At 41.3% G+C, this 26,421-nt stretch overlaps 1 protein-coding gene across 4 annotated transcripts in view; it reads right to left on the reverse strand.

The window, feature by feature from the left end:
- DESI2 (desumoylating isopeptidase 2) overlaps window positions 1-25,647 on the reverse strand; it is a 45,338-nt gene extending 19,691 nt beyond the window's left edge. Inside the window, exons 1-2 of one of the 4 annotated variants that reach the window (XM_070768096.1) lie at window positions 25,365-25,647; window positions 20,342-20,624 (exon numbers count right to left, since the gene is read on the reverse strand). Coding sequence is in view for 2 of the 4 variants with exons in the window: in XM_070768093.1 (XP_070624194.1) it covers window positions 1,094-1,141 (48 nt within the window). In the remaining 2 variants the exon portion in view is untranslated. Of the gene's footprint in view, window positions 1-1,093; window positions 13,456-20,341; window positions 20,625-24,607; window positions 25,283-25,364 lie in introns of those variants that run through there. The other 3 variants (XM_019976465.2, XM_070768094.1, XM_070768093.1) reach the window with 3 other exon arrangements.
- Between the last annotated feature and the right edge of the window lie 774 nt (window positions 25,648-26,421).

The following is a 26,421-nucleotide window of genomic DNA, read 5'->3' on the forward strand; positions in this document are numbered from 1 at the left end:
CACACACCAAGTATTTACATAAGAACACTAATTCTTCACAAACTTATCAAAAGACAGAAGAAAAGGGAACATTCCCCAAGTCACTCTATGAGGCCAGCATTAATTGGGACACCAAAACCAGATAAAGACATCATAAGAAAACTACAGATCAATCTCTTATGAGTACAGATTCAAAAATCCTCAACAAAATAATAGCAAACGGAATTTGGCAACATGTAAAACGGAACATACATCATGACCAAGTGATATTTATTCTAGGAACAGAAGATGAATTTAGTATCTCCCCAAATCAATTAATGTAATATACCACATCTCTAGAAGAAAGGACAAAGAATCCAATGCTTTCATGATCAAAACACTCAAACTAAGAATATAAGGATCCAGGATCAGGGATCAAACCTTTGTCTCCTCCACTGGCAGGCAGATTCTTTACCACTGAGCCACCTGCTTGTTGGTTATCTGTTTTAAACATAGCACTGTGACACGTCAATCCTAAACTTCCAATCTATTCCTCCACCTTTGCCCCCTGGTAACCATAAGTTCATTCTCTGTTTCTGTTTTGTAAATATATTTCTTTTTTTTTTTTAGATTCTGTATATAATACATGTACATACACACACACACACATATAATACTCTGTATATAATACAAGTGATACTTGTCTTTGTCTGACTTCACTCAGTATGATAATCTCCAGGTCCATCATGTTGCTGCAAATGGCATCTCATTCTTTTTTAATCACTGAGTAATATTCCATTGCACATACGTAAAATGTTACAGCAGTTTTGGAAAAGTTCGGTGGTTCCTCAAATACATTAAGCCCAGAGTTACTACACTGCTGCTGCTTAGTTGCTCAGTCGTGTCCAACTCTTTGTGACCCCATGGACTGTAGCCCACCGGGCTTCTCTGTCCATGGGGATTCTCCAGGCAAGAATAATGGAAAGGGTTTCACTCCTGGGTTTATGCTCAAACACATGAAAACACATATAAAAAGTTGCCATCAGTGTTCATAGCAGTATTATTTACTATAGGCCCGAAGTGGAAACAACCCCAACGTTCCTCAGCTAGTGAACAGATAAACAGCGTGGCATACCTTTATTACATTATTTCTCAACAAAAAGGAAAGAAGTTCCTGATGCATGCAGCAACTGAATGACTCTTGAAAACATTATGCCAGATGAAATAAGTCAATCACAGTGTATGATTCCATTTATATGAAATGCCTAAAATAGGTAAATTTATACAGACAGAAAATAGATTAGTGGCTACTTATGACTGGGAGGTGTGCAGAGAAATCGGGAGTGATCTCTAATGGGTATGGGATTTCTTTCTGAGGTGATGAAAAATTACTAATATTGAACGGGATGATAGCTGTACAATTCTGTGAATGCCCGAAAATCCACTGAATTGTACACAAAGGGCGAACTGAATGATAAGTGAACTATGTCTCAATAAAACTGTCTAAAAAATGCTGCTGCTAATTCGCTTCAGTCGTGTCCGACTCTGTGTGACCCCATAGACCCCACAGACTACCAGGCTCCCCCGTCCCTGGGATTCTCCAGGCAAGAACACTGGAGTGGGTTGCCATTTCCTTCTCCAGTGCATGAAAGGAAAAGGAAAAGTGAAGTTGCTCAGTCGTGTCCGACTCTTAGCGACCCCATGGACTGCAGCCTACCAGGCTCCTCCATCCATGGGATTTTCCAGGCAAGAGTACTGGAGTAGGGTGCCTGCTAGGAATAGAAGTAAAAGATCTACTAACTTGTACCAAATGGTAAAGAGTAAACAATTTCCACAGTTGGCAAACCTAAACAAAAACTCTTCTATAAATATCATGAATCCTCCAAGGACAAAATTTTGTTCAGACAGATACATACTTTGTTCCTTTAAAAAAGTATAATTTGGCATTATAACAAAGTTTCCTCTCTGTTAGCAAAGTGAGAACCAAGAAATTCTTGAACAAAAAAGTTTCCATTTTCCTGTCCTTCTTCTATGAAATAATCCAAAATATAAACTTTAGTAAAAGAGAAATAAAATATACATATTATGAGTATGGGACTTGATGCCCACACTCCCCAAAGTGAAAAGACTATTAGCTACCTTAAAGCATTTCTAATGAAAAACTCAAAAGATGGTCCAATTAGTTCTTGAACTCTTGTTGTCTGGTCATTAAGTCATGTCCGATTCTTTGCAATCCCATGGACTGTAGCCTGCCAGGCCCCTTTCCTAGTCAAAAACCTTTAACCAGGTTATTCCTCAAATTACAGATTGCCTTCCTAATTTCAGACAGCTGCCTTCAAAAACATGTGAAAAACAGACTATCAACAAAAAACATATCAAGAACAGGAAAAAACTGGCAAGTCCCTGGCAGTCTAGTGGTTAGGACTTTTTGCTTTCACTACTGAGGGCACAGGTTCAATCCCTGGTCAGGGAACTGATATCCCACAAGCTGCATGGCATGCCTCCCAAAAACAGAAAACAAAAAAATAAAACCCCAAACTCTAAATATAGATATATGTATTTTGGTCAGTCACCTCTCATCTATGAACAGCAGCACATTACTGAAGAAATTAATTAAGTAAATTCAATCTTTCTCCTTGGTGTGATTTAAAAAATTTTTTTTCTGAATGGACTCCAAAGAAAAAGAGGGTAAAAATTCCACAGAGAGTCCGTCAGAGTGAGAAATGCTCTCCAAATGTTCCTGTTTCTGTTAGGGCTTCCTTGCTCTATTATTAGAGAACACGCCTGGAAGGCTTATTACTCTTTAAAAACTGGGCAGGCTGCCTGCAGGAGACAAGCATTTAATTCAAGGTCAGCAAACCTTATCGAGTCCTTCTGCCTCAAAGTCCTGCCAAGGCTATGCAGACAATATGGAGGATGCCTATTTTAAGTGGAGATGCATGATATAACTGTAAACAAACAAAACACACATAGCGGTCTCTCGGTATCTGCAAGGGACTGGTTCCAGAACCGCCCCCCGACCCCCCAGACTCCCCAGTCCGAGATGCTCTAGACCCTTATTTGAAATGGCATGGTAAAGGCATCTGTGGATACGGAGAGCTGACTGTATATGAGAACTTAGTCTTTTACTGAATGATTTTAGTTGTGAAACTCCCCCTAAAATGACTAGCTGTGGCGACTTACTCATGTTGAGTAATATTATCGTCTCCCAGTTTAAGATTTTTAATAGCAGTGTTTCTCGATGCTCCTCTAACTTGATTTCCACCCTTTGTCTTTAAAAAATTATTTACGTACCACTGCTGAAACATTTCACACGGTATCTGTGGAATAAACATCTTCTCACAAAGCTCAACAGAGCTTCTCAAATTCACTATGTGGAAATTCATGCTTTTGTAGAACCATAAAACATTGATATTTTCCAACAGAAGATGTATTATAAATATGCAACATGAAATCACAGCCAAGAACATGTATCCGTGAAAAACAAACAAACAAACCAAGCTGCTGAATTAGACATGACTGGATGTTAGCAAGATTTTTGTTAATTTCTGTTGGATTATGTCTTCATTGATTTTGTTGTCTAAGTAGCAGCAGATGCCAAAAGTTTTAAACTTACATACTTGGGGAAAGAGGACAATTTTATTTAAAGGCTTAGCTTTTTATTTGAATTGGGAAAAGACCACTTTTATGTCTAGAGTTGGGTCCAAGCCTAAGAGTATAACCAGTATTCAGAGACTAGTTGAATACGCTGCTCTGAGACAACTGCAGAAGCTGGGATGAAGAGGTTTACACATAATGACACTGGGCCAGCCCTGCAGAGAAAGTTTACCACGCAGGGCATGTGAGGGCGGAGCGACACGCAACACTGGGGGTGAGCCACCAAAGGAAGCTTTATGTTCAAGTTTACCCAAAGCTGACAACCACATAATCCCTGAGGGATTATATGAAAATCAGACGCTTTCATTTGAAAGTTGGTTTACAATGTGATTCTTCTCAAACTCTTCCCAATATACCAAAGGAAAACAATAAATGAGCCAGCTGCTACCACAAAACAGTCTCTCTCAAACCATGAAACAACAGCAGAGTTACCACAACATGTCCATGTCAACCATCTCCTAAGCTATTTGGTCAGCTTCATCTAACACTATTGTTCCCTTAGGATCCAACAGGAAAGCTCACAACATCTCTGTGTTCCAGTTTGGATCACAAGAATATTGTTTCTATCATCTTAGAATTTACTTCAGAGTTTACTGCTTGGATAGAAAAAGGCTGATCCAAGCATTTCAATGAACAATGCGGACGCATTTGAACTATAGTGGAAAGACACTGGGCTGAGTGTGAGGAGATGGGGGTTCTTTGCCTTGGTTTCTTCACAGATATTTGGTAACTTTTTAAAAATTTAATTTTTATTTTATATTGGAGTATAGTTGATTAACAATGATGGGTTAGTTACAGGTGTACTGCAAAGTGATTCAGTTATACCCATATAAGTATTTATTCTTTTTCAAATTATTTTCCCACTTAGGTTATTTTACACAATACTGAGTTCCCTATGGTACACAGTAGGTCTGTGTTGGCTATCTATTTTAAATAGAGTGTATATGTTAATCCCAAACTCCCAATCTATCCCTCCCTGACCCTGACATCTGATAACTTGTAAAGGTTCCCAATGACTCAAAAAGAGACACTGATTCCAATTCACACCCTTGGTTCAAATTCTCACTTCACTATCTACTACTTGTGTGACCTGGGGAAAGATACCTATCCTCTCTGTCCTTATTTACAAAATGGGGATAATGAACAGAGTCTTCCACAGAGGACTACTATGAGAATGAAATACATTAGTATGTATAAAGTACTTAGCAGAGTGCTTGACCTACAGCAAACATCAAGCGTTAGTCGTAGCAAACACATATTGGTAGGATTCTTCCCTCATATTCTGTTCTACAGACTGATAAAGGGCTGGATGCACATGTAAATAGCAGACTGGTTCTGGCTATCTGTTAATTCTCAGAACCTTCAAGATTTGGGAGTTATGCCACATTACCAAGAGCAGTGACTCACTAAACTGGATGGCAAACAATGGCAGAGTTAATTCGACTCTGCTTTAAGATGCCTATAAGCAATGATTTATCTTCTTGAGAAGTACAGATCTGAGTAAAAGGTCTCTGTAAGGCAGTGGTTTTATGGGGTTCTTATATATTCAAGAAGGACATGAGCAGAGGACTGGAGAACTAATCTCACTTTGGTGTTAGGACCTTACAGCCTTGAACATCTTAAGTCCACAGAGATGGCAAGTAAACGAAGAGAAGAGGGCCAAGGAAGGACTACTAGAACATGCTTAACCCCCTCTGATGCCTGCCAGTGTCACTGAGGGTTAGAAGGCTTATCAAAATATTCCAGAGTATTAACATAAAAAGAGGAAACAATTCACAGAAAAATCATCATCTTGAAATATATGGGAAAGCAATGAATACATAAATAACTGCAGCTACTTTTGAACTCAATCTTGCTTCAATGCAAAAAATTGGCCTAAATATTTCCACTTATTATTTCTAAAGCATTATTTACACAACTGAACTGACTGTACTATATTACAGTCATATGTTAAAATGCTAAGTTCTTCTGATAGAGAACTTTGATTAAACTTCATTTTAGTCAGTGATTTGTTTTATCAACTTAATAAAATGTTATGCTTCCTGCTTGAAAGCAACAACTATGATAAATGCTATCTCCCTAGTCTGGAACTTAAAACATTTAATATAATCACTTAGAATCTGGGTCTGATTTCCTTAAAAGGCATATTAAATGATGTAAGTATAAAGTATGACTGTTTCCCCTAAAAACTAGAATCAGTGTTCGTGGCATTAAAAGTAATTTACTTTATTCCCCCCCAAAGGTGTTTAGGACAAGATATTTCAATTACTGAGTTAAAAATCCAAAATAAACTGTGACAAGTAGAGACTGGGGTAATTATTATAGTGCCTTCTCATATAAAACTGTCCTTGATGTTCACACTGTTAAGCTACCTTATGAAGTCTTTTTGGTACCAATGGATATATTCCAAGATAACCTTACCACAAATGCTACTTAACAGTAAATCATATTTAAATGCTTTCTATGGTGCTTTAACAACAGGCTGGTCATAAACCAGAGACAATAAAATTGCACCGAATGAACTGAGATTTTCCAGTATTTTTTTAGATGAAATCATGAATACCCATCTATGTCTGTTAATTTACTTTATACTATAAGAATTATATAGTATAGATGCTATTTTATTACTATTTCTAAGAAAATGTCCAATCTCTTCACTACCAGAAAATATTATCTGATGAGCACATGGCTGACTTTCTCTTAGGGGAAAAAAAAATTATCTACATATCAAAAACATTTTCAAAATTATGTATAAATTGTTGATAACAGTAATTAAGGTATAAAGCCTTATCTTTTGGAGTATGTAATAGCTCCTGATTATGAAAGATTTGTCAGTAATCTTTTAGTTCATAGTGTTTTACTCTCAAGTCTCAGTTCTGATGATAAAATTTAAAGTTAGCCCAAGACTGACAGTGTAGTCAAAATGAACACATGCACAAAAGCTACGGCCAAACCTCCTTGTTTGCTGGGACAGTCTCAGTTTACGTTTGCTTCAATATAACTATCTGGACTGCACCTTCCTGATAAAACCTGAAGTTAGCCTCAGACTGGCCTTCTTAGGGACTGTACTGAGTCTTAAACGCTCCTAAGTACTGTCCTGATGGCATGAGTGTGAATATGCCTGACATGATATACTGGCATGATAATATATTTATACTGACATGATAATCTAATAAGCAAAGAAAATGTGGTGTCATGTATTTTAGACAGGGCTGAAGCTTCCTCCTCTTTATCGATTAGGCAAACTAATTCTCAAAAACAAATTACTATGTTTACCAAAAGATCCAATTTCTAAAACCCACAACAAGCTAGATCCAAGATGACTCTGAATTAAGTTATTTAAAGGAGAATAGATTTTTAAAAGTCAAATCAACAGTGAACTAAATGCGCCATGAATATTTTCAAGACTAAACCTACGTTGTATGATCCACAGTTTGACTCTACTAGCAGATGGGACAGGGTACTACCAGTTCTTGGTCCTGAACCACAACTATATCGGAAAACCAAGTTCTTGGCAAATCTCTCCTAGCAAGCACTTAATTTAGTTGTGTGAAATATTTTGGTAAAACATTGAAACTCCTTCTAAGGAGCCTATTTGTATTTGACTATCCTCCTGGATTGGGTTCTAAAACTGCATGAGATCTGAGACAAAGCCTTACTTAATTCTGTACCCTCCATGTTGCTTAGTGTATTGTATTATACTTAGATCATTCAAATTCTTGATCAGCTGAAATGTAGCAAGGAATATGTAATCCTTTTTCCTTTGTTCTGTCCTTAAATGTGACTCATGGGGAAAAGCATGGGAAAAAGCAATGGAATTCCAAAACCCCCCATCTATTTCTGCTTCATTGACTATGTTAAAGCCTTTGACTGTGTGGATCACAACTATGGAAAATTCTTAAAGAAACAGGAATAACAGACCACCTTACCTGCCTCCTGAGAAACCTGTATGCAGGTCAAGAAGCAACTGGACAGGTCAAGTTAGAACCGGACTTGAAATAGACTGGTTCCAAATTGGGAAGGAGTACATCAAGACTGGTTATTGTCACCCTTCTTCTTTACCTTCTATGCAGAGTACATCATGTGAAATGCTTGGATGAAGGTTGGATGAAGCACAAACTGGAGTCAAGATTGCCGGGAGAAACATCAATAACCTCAGATACACAGATGACACCACCTTTATGGCAGAAAGCAAAGGACTAAAGAGCCTTGTGATAAAAGTGTAAGAGGAGAGTGAAACAGTGGCTTAAAACTCCAAACTCAACATTCATAAAAAGAAGATCATGTTATACAGTTCTATCACTTCAAGGCAAATAGATGGGGGAAAAAATGGAAACAGTGACAGACTTTATTTTCTTGGGCTCCAAAATCACTCCAGATGGTGACTGCAGTCATGAAATTAAAAGATGCGTGTTCCTTGGAAGAAAAGCTATGACAAGCCTAGACAGCATATTAAAAAGCAGAGGCATCACTTTGCCGATAAAGGTCCATATAGTCAAAGCTATGATTTTTCCAGTAGTCATGTATGGATGTGAGAGTAGGACCATTAAGAATGCTTAGTGCCAAAGAATTGATGCTTTTAAATTGTGGTGTTGGAAAAGATTCTTGAGAATTCCTTAGCAAGGAGATCAAACCAGTCAATCCTAAAGGAAATCAGTCCTGAATATTCATTGGAAGGACTGATGTTGAAGTTGAAGCTCCAATACTTTGGCCACCTGATGCAAAGAGCCAACTGATTAGAAAAGACCCTGATGCAGGGAAAGATTGAGGGCAAGAGGAGAAAGGGACAACAGAGGATGAGATGGTTGGATGGCCTCATTGACCCAATGGACATGGGTTTGAGCAAACTCAGGAGATAGTCAAAGACAGGGAAGCCTGGCGTGCTGCAGTTTATGGGACTGCAAAGAGTTGGACACTACTTATCGACTGAACAACAACATGGGAAGAGGATCGCCACTCTTACTCATTCAAGACATATTTATTGAACACCTATGACACATGAGAACTAGCAATACAGACTCAAACATAAGCAAGTTTCTGTTCTCTTGGAGATTGCATTCTTGAAAAGTTATCTTTTAAACTGAAGGTGTAAAACCCATTAAAAAATCCTGAGATCACTTCAGTGGGCTGTGCTAGTATTATTTTAACTGAATGAAACATGATGTGGGCTTCTCAGGTGATGCCAGTTGTAAAGAACCCACCTACCAATGCAGGAAACACAAGAGACTTAAGTTCAATCCCTGGGTTGGGAAGATCCCCTGGAGGAGGGCATGGCAACCCACTTCATTATTCTTGCCTGGAGAATCCCACAGACAGAGGAGCCTGGTGAGCTACAGTCCGTAGGGCTGCAAAGAGTCGGACATGACTGAAGTGACTTAACGCACAAAGCATAGTGGAATAGAACTTATCAGAGGATATCACATACACACCGAAGTGTTTCCTAAATATCTGGTTTCAGTTACATGTGAGTTTAATAAGTATTATATAAAATGTATATCTCAGTTGAAAGTTAAAGTTGCTCAGTTGTGTTTGACTCTTTGTGACCCCATGGACTATACACAGTCCATGGAATTCTCCAGGTCAGATTACTGGAGTGGGTAGCCATTCCCTTCTCCAGGGGATCTTCCCAACCCAGGGATTGAACCCAGGTCTCCTGCATTGTGGGTGGATTCTTTACCAGCTGAGCCAGAAGGGAAGCCCAGGATAAAATTGAGAAATGGTTCTAGACGGTTCTCCTAAATTGCATCTCAGTTTAAATCTTATTTAAAATTTTTACTTACCTGCAAAGCTATAAATAAAGTTAGACAACTTTGATTAATAAAATGTATGTGTCGGGGACTCTGCTAGACACCAGAGATCTAAGGATGATCAACTCACAGTCCCTGTCCATAAAGAACTCATTAAGAATGTAAACAATCAATCACGATTTGATAAGTGTTAAAACCAACATGTGTATATATCATAAGTAACTCATTTTTGGGATGTCACTCTAACACATCCTTTCATTTACTTGGTCTTTCATAATAGTCCACACAAAATATGTAAATCACTTTTGGGATATTCAAACAAGTAATCTGCACCCAAGGCCACATAATAAGTGGCTAAGTCATACATAGAGCCCAGGTTTCTTAGCCTTCATCTACTGCTTTTTTAAATCACATGACTACTTCCTAATAGATAGTCTCATGTGGCTTTGATTTTCTTTACATAGTCTTGCAGTGTCCTGAACAACTTCAGAATAAGATGGAAATCATTAATATTAGTTTATCGTTTTTCTTAAGTGTGAAATTTTGGTGACCTATCACGTACCATCGCAAGGAAAAACAGCCATCATTACTCTTTGCCTAAAAGCCGTATGACATGCCCATCTTACCTAGTTTAGCAATGTAGAGACCTCCTACCCTGTGAACTATAACTAACCTTCAAATGTGAAGGAGAGGGAAAGTCTACAAGATGTGTTCTTTTTAGAAACTAGAAAATTCCACGGTACTTCAACCAGACAACTCTTTTAATACTATTCAGCAGACTGCAATACACACAACAGATTATAACTGAGGACTGCTGGAGACAATGAACATGTTAACCTTATCTGGTGGTTCATTTAACTCAGTGCTGGACAGTGAGTTAGAAATTACAATAATGCTATGGTATACAAACCAATCTCAAGCTAAACTGTTTTAGTTTCCATAAATACTTCAAGACTTATAAATTACTTCCATTAAGTTCATGTGGCAGAAAGGCTGAAGACTAGCTGTCAACTCTAACACCCAAGGGGATAAAAAAGGCTACACAATTAACCCCAATTTTATATATTTAGTATGACAGAGATCTTGGAGACGATGTCAAATGTACAACAGCCCACTTGTATAAGATCTAAATTATTAATTTTTTATACAATTTTACAAGTTGGTTTTCCATTTACAGTTGTTATAAAATATTGACTATATTCTCCATGTTATACAATTATATCCTTGAGCCTGTCTTACACCCAGTAGTTCGTACCCACTCCCCTACCTCTCTATTGCTCGACCCCTTCCTGACGGGTAGCCACTAGTTTGTTCTCTGCATCTACCACAACCTGCTTTTAATGCTTCGACTGGGGTAGCACTTTGCTCTGTGGACTAACTCTCCTTCAGATAAAGTGAAGAAATCCCGAAAATCAAGCTGTTAGGTGTTGCAACTACTGAAAGTATACAAACGGAAGCTCACTTAGCTTTTACAATCCTGCAAATAACAACACAAGCAATAACAACAGCTAACACTTTCTAGTGCTGATCATGTGCCAGGTATCATTCTATGCATCTTATATAAACTGACTCATATGATCCTTATAAAACCCTACGAGCCAAGTACAGTACTACTCCAATTTTATTTATTTTTTTGACCATTTGGCATGTGGAATCTTAGTGCCTTTACAAGGGATGGAACCGGCATCCTCTGTATTGGAATCATGGAGTCTTAACCACTGAATGGCCAGGGAAATCCTATTCCCATTTTAGAAAGAAACACTAGCACAGAGAAGTTAAGTAATTTCCCCAAAGTCACACAGCTGAAAAGCAGGATGGAAAATACAAATCCATGCAACCTGATGCCAAGGCTAAACCACAAAGACAAAGAACTATTAACACATTTCACTACTTTCAGTAACAGATTGCAGGCATGACCAAGGAGAAGGCAGGCCTGCCCCAGCCTTCTTTCTCATACTGATACTCTTGTTCTGAACCAGTGTGGATGCTCTGTGACTCTCACTCGCCACCCGACTGGCCAGGGAGACCTGTCAAGACACCTGAGCAACGCAGAACCCTGCATGCATACTTCTCCATCCTGCAAGCAGCAGCCACGAACAAGATGACACAGTCGAGGAAGAAACTGTTTCAGAATGACAGGTCCTAGGGGAACCTCAGGTTAAGTCCAAGAAACCTTTTTAAAGTACTGTAATTACTATGTACCAAGCTCTGGGAATAAAAAGAAGAGTAACACACGGTCTCTACCCTCAAGTTCACTGCAGAATGAATAACTTAGAAAATGCAAAAAACGGCTTTTTTTTTTTGGTTGACCATGTCACGCAGCATGTAGCATCTCAGGTTCCAGACCAGGGATTGAACCCATGCCCCCTGCAATGGAACGAGAACTATCAACCACTGGACGGCCAGGGAAGCCCTGCTGCATTACTGCTTTGACACCCACAGATAGAAGAGCAGGTCAGAATGAATGTGAACTGAAACATCATAGCTCTTGCTTGCTTCGTTATTTGTCAGCCTCTTAAAAGTGATAAATTACTTTGGAAGCTGATTTAAAATGACATAACCCCCCAGGCTGAGAGCACGATGGGAATATCATGGTACAATATGGTGGACAGTTAACAGAGACAATATTGAAGTATCTCACTAGTTCTCCTTGACTCAAATGGCTAAGAGCTGGAAAATATTACAGCATATTCGTATGCTGACTGGAATGAAAGTAGATAAAAAAAAAAAAACCGAAGAGACAGAACAGAAGACAATTCTGACAGCAAAGTCCTTTCATAGAAGAGCATGGGTTTCAGCACACAGTGGAAGGTTTGACCTCAGACAGGGACATGGGCAATTCAGTCCCATTCCATGTAATAGGAGGGAGATGAACAGTGGTAGTGGAAGGATGAGAACATTCTCTTCAATTTTTTTTTTTTTTTTAATTTAAATGAAATAAGCAGTGAAGTCATCAGCTGAGAGTAAAGAAGGTGGAAAGAGCATGAAATACTGCAATTGTCTTGGAGAGTGGGTAAGTCAGTTGACCAGAGAAATAAGGAAATGTTGCCAAATGGCATTTAGGGTCCTCCTGGGGTTTGTGGTCATGATTTTCAAGTGAGATTAGTCTGTATGGTTGTACATTTTTCTCTAGCTGCATTTGGCTGCTGAGGTGTTGAGTAGATAGAGAGTTCAATTTAACTACAGCAGCTAGACAAGTATGACAGAGAGAATGATTAAAATGGTAGACTACAAAATCTAACTTGGATGGGGTGGTGGGAGTAAGGAAGTGATTATTAAGAAACTGACTCATGTAATTGTGGGGGATGGCAAGCGTGAAACCTGCAGGACAGGACGGCAGGCTAGAGAGGTGGGAAGAAGTGATGTTATAGCCGTCTGACGCAGAACTCCTTCTTTAAAGGATCTTGGTCTTTTTCTTAACGTCTTCAACTGATTGGATGAAGCCCACCCACATTATGGAGGATAATCTGTTTTACTCAAAGTCTACTGATTTAAATATTTACCAAATCTAGAAAATATTTTCACAGCAACACCTAGACTGTTGCTTGACTGAAAACTGGGCTCTATATATCCAGTTGACACAATAAAACCAACCATTTACAAAATCATTTACAGAAAAGGATGAGGATGTAGGGGATGTTTAAAAATCACTACCCATTCATGGGTTCCGAAGAGCACAATGAAACTTAGTTTATTGCTGTGTGTAAGATCAGGACAAATAAAGAGAAATACAGCACTTTCCATGGATGAGGGGTGCCATATGGTGGTTAATGGCACAGATCTTAGTGTCAGAGCTCTTGGTTCAAAACTGCTCTATCCACGTGTACCCCCGTGCTCATCGCAGCACTGTTTACAATAGCTAGGACATGGAAGCAACCTAGATGTCCACCGGTGGATGAATGGGTAAGAAAGTTGTGGTATATATACACAGTGGAATATTACTCAGCTATTAAAAGAACACATTTGAGTCAGTTCTAATGAGGTGGATGAAACTGGAGCCTATTATACAGAGTGAAGTCAGAAAGAAAAATACCAATATAGTATATTAATGCATATATATGGAATTTAGATGGAGAAGGCAATGGCAACCCACTCTAGTACTCTTGCCTGGAAAATCCCATGGACGGAGGAGCCTGGTAGGCTGCAGTCCGTGGGGTCTCGAAGAGTCGGACACGACTGAGCGACTTCACTTTCTCTTTTCACTTTCATGCACTGGAGAAGGAAATGGCAACCCACTCCAGTGTTCTTGCCTGGAGAATCCCAGGGAAGGGGGAGCCTGGTGGGCTGCCGTCTATGGGGTCGCACAGAGTCGGACACAACTGAAGTGACTTAGCATGGAATTTAGAAAGACGGTAACAACGACCCTATATGCAAGACAGCAAGAGAGACATGGATATAAAGAACAGACTTTTGGACTCTGTGGGAGAAGGCGAGGGTGGGATTATTTGAGAGAATAGCACTGAAACATGTATATTACCATATGTGAAATAGATGACCAATCCAAGTTCAATGCATGAAACAGGGCACTCAAAGTGGGTGCACTGGGACAACCCTGAGGGATGGGATGGGGAGGGAGGTGGGAGAGGGTTTTGGGATGGGGGACACATGAACACCCGTGGCTGATTCATGTCAATGTATGGCAAAAACCATCACAATACTGTAAAGTAATTAGCCTCCAATTAAAATAATTTAAAAAAGCCCTGCTCTACCACTTAAGGCATGAGTCTGAGTAGGCTCTTCAACTAAGCCTGCTTCACCAAAAGGGATACAAGAGAATGGTTTATTACAATGGTTGGCATACAGAAAACACACAAAACTGTTAGCTCTTATTATTATAGGAAAAGACTCAATATTGTAAATCTATCTATTCTCCCCCAAGATTATTCACAAATTTAGTGTCATTATATTTCAATTTTCAATGAATTTTTTTATAAACTGAGTTTAAATTGTTTGAAAAATAGGTATGTGGAGGAAAAAAGAGACTTCTGAAGGAGAATATGAGAAACTCATCACCAGTCATCAAAACACAGTAGAATACTACAATTAAACACCTGTAATGGTGCAGGAAGAGGTAACTAAATAAATGAATAGTACAGAAGGTCAAGAAATAGACATATATAGAATGATAATTTAAGATAGGATAAATGTACCATGCACCTCCGATGAATGTGGGGACTCACAGATCGTTCATTAATTAGCACTGGCTTTTCACTTGGGAGTAGAAGTATAAACTCCTTCTGTAATTTTAGGCTAGTGGAAGCCTTTTTAGGGATGACATGAGGCTGAAATGTTATGAAACTTTAAACAGTTTTATGGGCTACAGGGTATATAGCTAAGGAACTGAAAGCAGAGACCTGGAACTGATACTTGTATAGCCACGGTCGCAGCAGCGTTATTTCCAATAGCTAAAAAGTGAAAGCAAACAATGTCAATCGACAGATAAACACACAAAGTGTGGACTATTATTCAGCCTTGAGAAGGAAAAAACTGACACGTGCTCAACAGGGATGAACCCTGAGAACAAGACGCAGAGAGAAATAGGTCAGTTACAAAAAGACAAACACTGCACGATTCTACTTGTATGAGGTGTCTATTCATAGACAAAGAAAGCAGAACGGTGATAACCAGGGACTGAGGGGAAGGGGAAGTGGGAAATGGTTGTTTAATGGGTATAATCTCACTTTTGAAAGATGACAAAAAGCTCTGGAGACTGGTTGCACAACCATGTGAATGTACATTGAACTACGCAGCTAAAAATGATCAAGACAATAAATTTCGTGTATATTTCAATAAAATTAAAGAGACAAAAAAAGTTTGGAATTTTTTCAGAGCCTTACAAAGTAGTCCTAGAAAAGAAAATGAGTAGTAGCCACAAAAACTTTGGAATGATAATAAACGGAAACTGGCCCAGCCATATACTAAATATATTGTAAAATTATATTAATTAAAATAGTGTAGTAATGAGACTAATCAATTCTGTATGGGCAAGAATTCAATATTATGATAAGGATGACATCACAATTTGGTGAGGAGAGACTTTTATTTCAAATAATGTGGGGTCAACTAGTTAATTTTTGAGTTTTCATTTCATGGGTAAGGGACTATCACAGTCAAATACTAAAATACATTCCAGATAAATAGAAATGAAACTGTTTTACACATATCTTGTTTCCCTTTACTATTGCTCTGCCTTTCTCACAGTTTAATACTCTGGATATTCATTGGGCTGATGCTGAAATTGAAGCTCCAATACTTTGGCCACCTGATGCGAACAGCAGACTCAGTGGAAAAGATGGTGATGCTGGGAAAGACTGAAGGCAAAAGGAGAAGAGGGAGGCAGAGGATGAGACGGTTAGATAGCATCCTCAATTCAACGAACATGAATTTGAGCAAACTCTGGGAGACAGTGAAGGACAGGGAAGCCTGGTGTGCTGCAGTGCATGGGGTGTTAGAGTCAAACCACTTAACAACTGAACAACAATAATAATATTATTTTGGCAGTCTTCTCTTTATATTCTAATAAAATATCTAATATCACCCAACTGGGTAATATATGAACAATAATAGTGCTTTGGAATTTAAATATCTTACAGAAAATCTTGACAGTCAACAAATGGAAAGTATAACTTGTCTTAAGAAAAATCTGTTTAACAAAAGAATTCACCTAAAATAGTAGGCTCTAAATTTAGTTTCACTAAACTCTGTTTTGTTAACTTTATCCCTCATCACGTGACCTTGGGACTGATATGCACTGCACCACTGTAGTCTGAAGGGTCTGCAGTCGGTAACACGCTTGGACCCTTAATATCTGAGTACCTGTCAATCAAAAAAGCTTCCATACTTTTCGAATACGTTTGACTCTTTAACAACATGGGAACGCCTGAAATGTAGACTTTATTTTCCCCAATAACTATAGTCGGCCTTTGAATCCAGTTTCTGCATCTGTGCACAAGGAGGGCCAACTATGCGATTTGAGCATCTGCAGATTTTGGTATCTGGGGTGGGGCCTGGAACCAATTCCCCGAAGGGTACTGGGGGATGACTGAACATCAGATTTTCCATTTTAAGTTACTAGGTTAGCATTTATTCCATGGCAAGTCAAAGGACTGCTGAAAGGGAACACTGAACATTTTGGGGTTTACAAAATGTCTTTCACAGATGGTGTGGTAGGCAGAATGACTTCTTAAGATGTCTAGATCCTGGTCTACAGAACCTGTGAATATGCTATATTACATGGCAAAGGGACTTTCAGAAGTAAAGTTATAGACTGCAAGATAGATATTCCCCTGGAATACCCTCGTGGGTCTCATCTAGCTGGGTCTCCAGCATTGCAGGCAGATTCTTTATTATCTGACCCACCAGGGAAGCCCTCAAGATACATATTCCCCTGGAATATCCTCGTGGGTCTCATCTATTTATAAAACTCCACAAAAGCAGAGAACTTCCTCTGGATGGATGTGGAATCGATGTGGCAGAAGGGGAGGCCAGAGCTATCTAAAGTGTGACAAGGACTCAATGCATTATTGCCGGTCTGAAGATGAAGGATGCAGGTGAGGAATGCAAGAGGCTTTAAGCACCTGAGAGGGGCCTGGCTGACACAACAGCAAGGAATGGGACCTCAGCCCTACAACTGCAGGTAACTTAATTTTCCTAACACTCTAACAGGCTCTGCAGCAGATTTGTCCCTGCAGCCTAGGCTGGCTGATGACCTGCTTCCAAACCTGTGAGACCCAGAGGAGAGGAACCAGCCTAGTCCACCCGAACATCTGACCTACGCAAGTGTGAGAGAATAAATCTGCACTGTCATAAACCACTAAGTTTGGGGCAATTTGTTATTGTGGGAATATAAAACAAACATATGGAGGCACTGGATTCTTTTACATACTAAACCACCCTCCGCCCCCCAAAAAAAGGAGGAAAAAAGAAGAGCAGATACTGTTAGGGATAATGTAAGAGGGCAGATTTATGACTGTCCTTTTTTTTTTTTTTTTTTTTAAAGCTAGACCTGTGGGTCACTGTTTTTAGAACAAGTGGTAGGAGAGTCACTGGTCCAAGAAGCATACTTGGTACAAGAAAATTTAGTCCAGTTCCCATTAATCAGGAATTACTTCCTATTAATCAGATACTGACAATGTTTTTGGAGGGATTATCTTCCAAGGAGTGACTAACACCCAAGTGCAAACAATAAACCAGTTAAGAACATTTCTTCAGTGTAGTTCCACAGTGTTTAAAACAACCTCCCTCCCCCCGAAAAAAGCTACGCCACAGAACAATAATTGTATTTTTTCCTATCCTATTCCCCTTCTTGGTCACCCAATTCCAACAATAAAGCTAAAATCCTACAATAAACTAAGTAAAAGTACAGGAAAAAAACCCCCAGCAACAGGCATTTGACACAGGAGAAGAGGGATCAGATAACTTTTTCATACCATTTAAGTACTGGCACCATTCCAAATAAAACTGCCTAGTCAAAATCCCATTCATTTAGTAAATATTACTTACAGAACAGCTTCTAGTGACAGGCCCTGTTCTAAACACTGGTGACAGTACAATGCTATCAAGTAATTTCCCCTTCACGGATCACTGCCTTGCTGTGCCAAAGGGACTTGCATTACTCGATGAAGCTGTGAGCCATGCCGAGTAGGGCCACCTGAGATGGACCGGTCCTAACGAAGAGTTCCGACCAAGCATAATCCACTGGAGGAGGGAATGGCAAACCGCTCCATGAGAACCTCATGAACTGTATAAAAGGACAAAAAGACACGACATCGAAGGACGAGGCCCCCGCGGTCTGCAGGTGTCCAATACGCTCCTGGGCTACTAATAGCCCAGAGAGAAGGAAGCGGCTGGGCCAAAGTGCAAACGACGCTCAGTTATGGATGTGTCTGGTGATGAAAATAAAATCCGATGCTGCAAAAAATGGTACTGCATAGGAACTGGAATGCTAGGTCCATGAATCAAGATAAATTGGACGTGGTCAAGCAGAGATGGTAAGAAAAAACATCGACATCTTTAGTTCACATCAGTGAACCAAAATGGACGGGAATGGATGAATTTAATTCAGATGATCTACTACTATGGGCAAGAACCCCATAGAAGAAATGGAATAGCCCTTATAATCAACAAAAGAGTCCGAAATGCAGTACTTGGGTGCCACCTCAAAAATGCCAGAACGATCTTGGTTCGTTTTCAAGACAAGCCATTTAACATTACAGCAATCCAAGTCTATGCCCCTGCCACTGATGCCAAAGAAGCTGATTAGTTCTATGAAGACCCAGAAGACCTCCCAAAACTAACACCAAAAAAAAATGTTCTGTTCAATGGGGATTGGAATGCAAAAGTAGGATGTCAAAAGATATCTGAAATAACAGGCAAATTTGGCCTTGGAGAACAAAATGAAGCAGGGTAAAGGCTAACTGAATTTTGCCAAGAAAATGTATTGGTCATAGAAAATACCCTTTTTCAACAACACAAGAGACGACTTTACACATGGACATCATCAAATGGCCAATACTGAAATCAAATTGACTACATTCTTTGTAGTCAAAGATGGAGAAGCTGTATACAGTCAGCAAAAACAAGACCTGGAGCTGACTTTGGCTCAGATCATCAGCTTCTCATGGCAAAATTCAGGCCTAAAGAAAGCAGGGAAAACCACTAGGTCAGCCAGGTATGACTTAGATCAGATCCCCTATGAATATGCAGTGACGGTTAATGAACAGATTCAAGGCATTATATCTTGCAGACAGAGTGCCTGAAGAACTACGGACGGAGGTCCGTAATATTGTACAGGAGGCAAACAAAACCATCCCAAAGAAAAAGAAAAGCAAGAAGGCAAGGTGGTTATCTGAGAAGGCTTCACAAATAGCCAAAGAAATAAGAGAAGTGAAAAGCAAGGGAGAAAGAAAGGGAAAGGTATATCCAACTAAACGCAGAGTGCCTAAGAGCAGCACAGAGACAAGAAGGCCTTCTTCAGTGAACAATGCATAGAACTAGAAGAAAACAACAGAAGGGGAAAGACTAGAGAGCTCTTCAGGAAAACTGGAGATATCAACGGAACATTGTGCTCAAAGATGGGCACAATAAAGGACATAAACGGTAGAGACTATGTTTGTTTAATCTATATGCTAAGAAATGCCAGGCTGGATGAGTTACAAGCTGGAATCAAAACAGGCGGGAGAAACATCAACAACCTCGATATGAGGAGGATACCACCCGAAAGGCAGAGAGTGAAGAGAACTAAAGAGCCTCTTGATGAGGGTGAAGGAGGAGAGTGAAAGAGCCAGCTTAAAACTAAATATTAAGAAAGCGAAGATCACGGCATCCGGCCCCACTGCTGCTGCTGCTAAGTTGCTTCAGTCGTGTCCGACTCTGTGCGACCCATAGAGGGCAGCCCACCAGGCTCCCCCGTCCCTGGGATTCTCCAGGCAAGAACACTGGAGTGGGTTGCCATTTTCTTCTCCAATGCATGAAAGCGAACAGTGAAAGTGAAATCGCTCAGTCGCGTCTGACTCTTCGCGACCTCATGGACTGCAGCCCACCAGGCTCCTCTGTCCATGGGATTTTCCAGGCAAGAGTACTGGAGTAGGGTGCCATTTCCGGCCCCATTACTGCATGGCAAATAGAAGGGGGAAAGGTGGAAGTAGTCACAGATTTCCTCTTGTTGGGCTCTAAAATCACTGTGGATGGTGACTGCAGCCCTGAAATTAGAAGACATTTTCTTCCTGGCAGGAAAGCTATGACAAAGCTAGACAGTGTGTTAAAAAGCAGAGACATTACTCTTTGGACAAAGGTCTGTATGTCAAGGCAATGGCCTTCCCAGTGGTCACGTAAGGTTGTGAGACTGGACCGTAAAGAAGGCTGAGTGCCAAAGAATTGATGCCTTTGAACTGTGGTGGTGGAGAACACGCCTGAGAGTCCCTTGGATGCAAGGACATCAAACCAGTCAATCTTAAGGGAAATCAACCCTGAATACTCACTGGAAGGACTCATGCTGAAGCTGAAACTCCATTATTTTGGTCATCTGATGCAAAAAGCTGACACAATGGAAAAGCCTATGGTGCTGGGAAAGCTTGAGGGCAGGAGAAGACGGCATCAGAGGATGAGATGGCTGGATGGCATCACCGATGCAATGGACATGAACTTGGGCAAACTTCAGGAGATGGTGAGGGACAGAGAGGCCTGGTGTGCTGCAGTCCATGGCGTAGCAAAGAGTCGGACACAACTGGGCGACCGAACGACAACAATCAAGTAACTTGCAGGCTAGTGGGATGGGCAGAATGATAATACATGCAGTTACTGAGACATGTAGAAAGTACAACTAGGGCCCAGAAGTTAAGGCAAGTCTGATGAGTAAAGGCTGAGCTACAGTCGGAAGGAACAGGGGTTGTATTAATAGCTGAGCAACGTTGGAATTGGACACTCCACACAGAAGGATCAGCATGTGTAAAAGACATTGGTTACAGTATAGCCTATTTGGATAACTTAAAAATTTCATTGTGTAAAGAGTGAGTATTAAAGTATATAGTGTATATAAAGTATAAAGTATATAAAGTATATAGTGAGTATAAAGAGTGAGTATTAGGTGGAGGAGTGGTAGCAGGGGACTGGTAGCAAAGGTTTTTTTTAATGTCAGGTGCACCAAAAAAGGCCTTAGTTATTAGACTTTATCTTACAGGTGAATTTTAAGCAGAGGAATGGCACCAATCATTTATGTTTCAGGAAGATTACTTTGGTCACAGAAGGAAAGACGGATTAAAATGAAGTAATATTTGAGACTGAAACTCATAAGAAGTCTATTACAGAAGCAGAGATAATGAGGGCCTGAACTTGAGAAGCAATAGTGGAAATGGGGATAAGAGAACTAAAGAATATTCAGAAAGTAAAGTATGTGATAGACAGCACAGGTTCCCAGCTATCCGCCTACTCACAACTCACCACAAAGGCTGGAAAAGGCACACACCCTCCTTCTCAGCTTCATCACAGTCACTGTGAACCAACTCTGGACAATCTCTCAGGAAAGGAAGGTGGCTCTTGCAAAGTCTTTCCCTTCTACTATTAAAAGGAGAGGTGCATGTGGAGAAAGGTCCTACCTACCTGTCTTCACAGCTCAGTGAATGAGGACACCATGGTGCGTGACAGTCATGTTACAATGACGAGGGGACGACGCAGGAACAAAAGCCAACAGGCCTAGGACAGCTGAGTGAAAAGATGAAAAAGTCTTGGTCCTTGCTGACTTGGCTGAGCTGCTCAACTAATACAGGGACTGCTTAATCTCTGGATTAAGGATCCTTCCAGTTTAAGTCACTGATCGTCAAGCTCTCTCTTACTTTCAGATAAAATTAACCAAACTAAGAGACAGGAAGGGTTTGAAGGGTTTGTAATAAAAAGTAATTTAAGTTTTACTCCCAAGGTGTTGGCTTGGGAAACTGAGCAGAAGATGCTAGTTATCGAGATAAAATTACAACACAGGAAACGTGTGTGTGCACGCCCGCGGGCGCATGTAGGAGGGAGGGCTGGGTAGAGAAAGGGGAAGGGGCCTGAGGTCAGGAAAGGAGAAAGGGGAAAATGTTTGTTCCTGGACATGTTGATTTAAAGATACTATGGAATCACTTAGGTTAAAAGCATATTCAGGTGAGTCTGAAACGCTTTCAAGAAGACGGAATTAGATTTACAGATGTGCGGGGAGTCAGATCCTGTCATACCTGAATGGCCTCACACTCTTGGAGAAGTACAATGGGGTGGGGAGGAGGATCAAAAGAATGGAGTCCAGACAAAAACTTCTTCATCTGAAGACTCCTAGAAGGTGTCTATGACTCTGAAGATGTACAGATACTACTTAAAAATCGGGAAGAAAATTGTTTATAGAATGAAATCTACAAACATCATTATATTACTGCATATTTTTGGTTTCTAAAAATTCATTTAGCAGCACAAAATCTGAATCTATGACAAAGGAAGACCCTGTGCACAAGTGACTGCCAGAGACTGGCCCAGCAATTGAAGCTAACCTGAATCACTTGCTTTACTGTGTATGCCAGTAAATTAGCAATATGTGAATAACCTCATTCCCAAAATACATGTGAAAGAGTTATGGAAGAAAAGAAATCATCAGCAGCTCCCAGTCTACTGAACAGGAAAAACACAGTCAACTAGAGCAGGCAACAGTCTCACAGAGAAAGAGGAACAAGGATACACCGCAAGAGGTGCCTATGAACAGTGGCTGTAAGCACAAATCAAAGGCTGATTTTCATGCTTACAAAGTCTAGACGAGACAGACAGCTGATGTACCAGGCCTGTACCGACAGACCACAGCAATCCTCATCAAAGGCATTTATGATGAATAGGAAGTACTACCAAAGATAAAAGGAATTTGCCCTTGACATCAAGCAAAGATGCTTCAAAAACCAAAACCGACTTGAGAAAAAATGAGTATAATAGCTACAAATTTATACCTCAATCCACTGGTCTTGATTCTAAAACATAACTCTGACCACACTGCTCCTCACCTTGAAAACTTTAAGTGGTTCCCCCTGGCTCACAGACCATCCCCTCAGCCCCAAACTAATAAAAATTCTAGCCAAACTGAAAGTTTTGTCTCCTCTCATGCCTCCTACCCTCTAGCTACACTGGATTTCCCAAATACAACCTGTGCTTTCCTCCTCCTGCCCGTCTGTCCGTGCTGCCTATTCCTTGCCTGCGGAAACTCTCCATTCTTCAGGGTTTCCCCCCTTTATTCCTCAGCATTCCATGATCCTACGAGAGCGCTGTCTTCTTGGCACCTTGTTCTGCTCTCACCAAAACCATGGCATTGTTCCGAATTGTTACGACTGGTGTATCTCCCCCACGACACTCTAAATGCCTCACAGAAGAAAGCGTAATTCACTCATTTTTGTGACTTTTACAGGGTTCTAACTAAATAACTGTAGGTTGCTGAGTTAGTGACATAAGACACTTACTTACAGACCAAAAGCCCTCAGGAGAACATATAAACTCAAGTTTATTAGAAGTCTAGTAACAGCTATTTACCATTTCTGATAAACATTCACATGCTCCTCCTGTTGACAGGAAAAAGCAATATATAAGAAATAAACACAGGAACTATTCAGTAGAAAAAATAATGAAACAGACTGTGATCTAGAAATTCTAGATCCTATTTGTAGCTCTCTGGGCAGGTACCTTTTTCTCTATTTACTTTGCAACTACCTACTTCACAAAAGCTATATGAAGAAAAATATCTTTGTTATCTAGTTAACATTTTAAAGATCTTTCAGAACACTCCTCCCTTCAAAACATACTGGTTTGAGAATCATCTCTAGCTTTTCCTACGTTTACCACATAGCAATGATTTCTGTTATTCATAGACTACCTAAAGTGTAAAGAAGCCCATTATAAGCCAAAGAATATATCTCCAGTTTTATTAAAAAAGCAAAATGTTCTCTTCCTCTACTTTCACAGATTTCTTTTAGGCAATGCAACTGGCCCTCTGGCCACTGCATAATCTTATCTATAAAGGGGTTTAACAACCTAGAAGAAAATGTATACTGTGCTCTCAAGAGCAGAATATATCCTGAGGGATGGTGTGCAACAATCTGCACGAATAAATAAGAAACCAAATTCAGATATCTCAAGGGGGACTGGGCAGAAAGAGTAAAAGGGCAATAAAATTCTTGAAAAATCAAGGCTTCCACAGCTATGCACAAAAAGTCTAGATCTAGAGAATTATTTCTTAACCAGTGACATAGGCCAAAGACTTTACAAAGTACCATGCTCTTTTAAAATCTCTGGTTCTGATTATTCCTCTCTGGAACTTTTTCCTATCATACTCCATTCTTCTCAGTATGCTAACCTATCTCCTTTCACCTCCAAGTTCATATGCAAACTCAAAGGAGTACTCTCCTCAGGTCCCAAGCAGTCTCTAAGGCCTTCTCACATAATTCCCAGATTGAGGCATAGGAATTCCTTCCTACCCAAGAGGTTACAGTGCAAATTTAAAAACTTAAAAACAATACAAGGGAACACAAAGTTGAGATCTGTGAGTGAGAACCAAGACTCCTAACCTCCCGTATCTTGGCTCTTCTTCATCTTTAAGCCAACAAAAACAATGCTGGGGACTTTTTCACTTGTCAATCCACTTAGGAAATTTTAAACATCTCAAGTGGAGGTGACCTCTTATAAAACAAAAACTAATCAACCGAAAGGAAACAAACTCAAGCATGCATCTAACTGCAACAGCAACTGTGTACCGGTTATTTCAGTGGCGATTAAACGCAAACCAACGTCTGGACTCATTCCTGTGTGCTCGCAGTACTCCAAAAGTTAGATGACATAACAAACCCGTTCTTCTCTCCCGCTCCTGCGGCCACGTCAGATACCTGTTGCATCACCTGGTAAGACGTCTCCAGATTCTAGGAAAGGAGTACCACCATGAACCCCTAAATAGCTGGGCTATTTTCTGGATAAATTTTAGCCTCATTCATTTTAATGAGGTTGCCTTGGAGGCTAGGGTGTGTTGGCTCCTGTTCACCTTTAAAGAGACTCTAGCACTGGCGTCGACAAGCGGTGACTTTCTGGACTTGGAGGGGCTTGGGAGTTTTTGAAGACGGGCTGCTTCGGCAGAGCGGGCAACTGGGGTGGGAGAAGCGGGGTTGCCCCGGAGTTCCGGTGATGGAGTGGGAAGTCCGACCTGCGACCCAAGCTTCGCGGAAAGGGCACTGCTCGTCAGCCAGAAGGTCGGGCCCAGCCCAGGGTCCGGGCCAAGTCGGGGCACGAGGGAGGTTCGAGGCGAACCGAGTCTTGGCCAAAGCCCCGGGGCAGACCGGGAAAAGCTAACAAGCGCGTAAACGTTTGCAGGGATTAAAAAAATAATCGTCCCCTCCCCCAACCCCGGTGAACCAAGCGGGAGGCGGCGACGCCAGACTGGAAACGCGAGGGGCCGGGTCCGAACCCATCGGCGAGAGAATGCCGGCCGGGGCCGGGCTCGGGCGCCGGCGCCGTACTCACCATGTCGTACACGTTGAGCACCACTAACTGGTTAGCCCCCATCCTCCTCCCGGCGGCCGCCGCCTCGCGCTCCAGCCGCTCCGTTCCGCGGGGCCGAAGCCGTTCTCACCCACGCGGACGCCTCAGGGGGCCGGAGCCGGGCCCTAAGCGCACAGCCCGGCCGGCGGGAGCCAGGGCGGAAGCATCGGGAAGCTACTCGCTCCCGGGCGCCGCCGACAGGACCCTCTGCGCCTACGGTGCCGGACCGCTGGCGGCCCGCTCCGGCTCAAGCGCCTCCCTCGGCGGCAGACACGTGGGGGAAGGCGGGGCCCGAGCAAGGGGCGGGCGCCGGGCTCCCGGGGGCGGGGCCGGCCGGGGCTGGGCCCGCCTGCGCTCTAGCCTCCACCGCCGCACTCGCACCTAAGATGGCGAAACCTTGGTACTTTTCCGCCCGGGAGGAGCGTGTTCCCAGAAAGACTACAATTCCCAGCATGCAATGAGGAAGCGCAGAGGCGGAGTCTCAACTGCAGTCTTTCCTTGCGGTGCACTTCCAGCTGTCGACTACAGTTTCCAGTATGCTGCGGGGGCCGGGTCCTGCTTGCCAGGCCTAGCCCGACTACAGCTCCCAGCATGCAGTGCTTGCGGTGTGCGCCCTTGCCTTGCCGTCCGTCCTTGTGGGCCCTGAGGTTGTCCATATGCTTCTTTTATCCGTTATTGTTGCAATTGGTATCTGTCGCGTTGAGCTTGATGAAGCCTTACGAATGTGGCAAAAGATTACATTGATAACCCTGTTTTCCAAGTCCCTCCTCACTATTATTTTGCAAGGGGAGAAAAATAGAGGAAGGTGGGTTACTGGCAGGAGAAGGGGTATAACATGCATCCAGTTAATTCTCAATGTGGAATTTTACATTTTATGAAACTATCCTGCTGCAATGGGAAGATAGCACAGTGCTCATAGATTAGCACAATCCTGGGACACAGTAGGTGCTTTTACATTCATTCAAAAAATATTTGTTGTGTACCTGCCCTTCACCAGGCAGTGATGTAGGCCCTGGGGACTATGGCGTAAACAATAGGG

Source organism: Bos indicus, chromosome 16, assembly GCF_029378745.1.
Source record: "Bos indicus isolate NIAB-ARS_2022 breed Sahiwal x Tharparkar chromosome 16, NIAB-ARS_B.indTharparkar_mat_pri_1.0, whole genome shotgun sequence".
Classification (NCBI taxonomy): Eukaryota; Metazoa; Chordata; class Mammalia; order Artiodactyla; family Bovidae; genus Bos; species Bos indicus.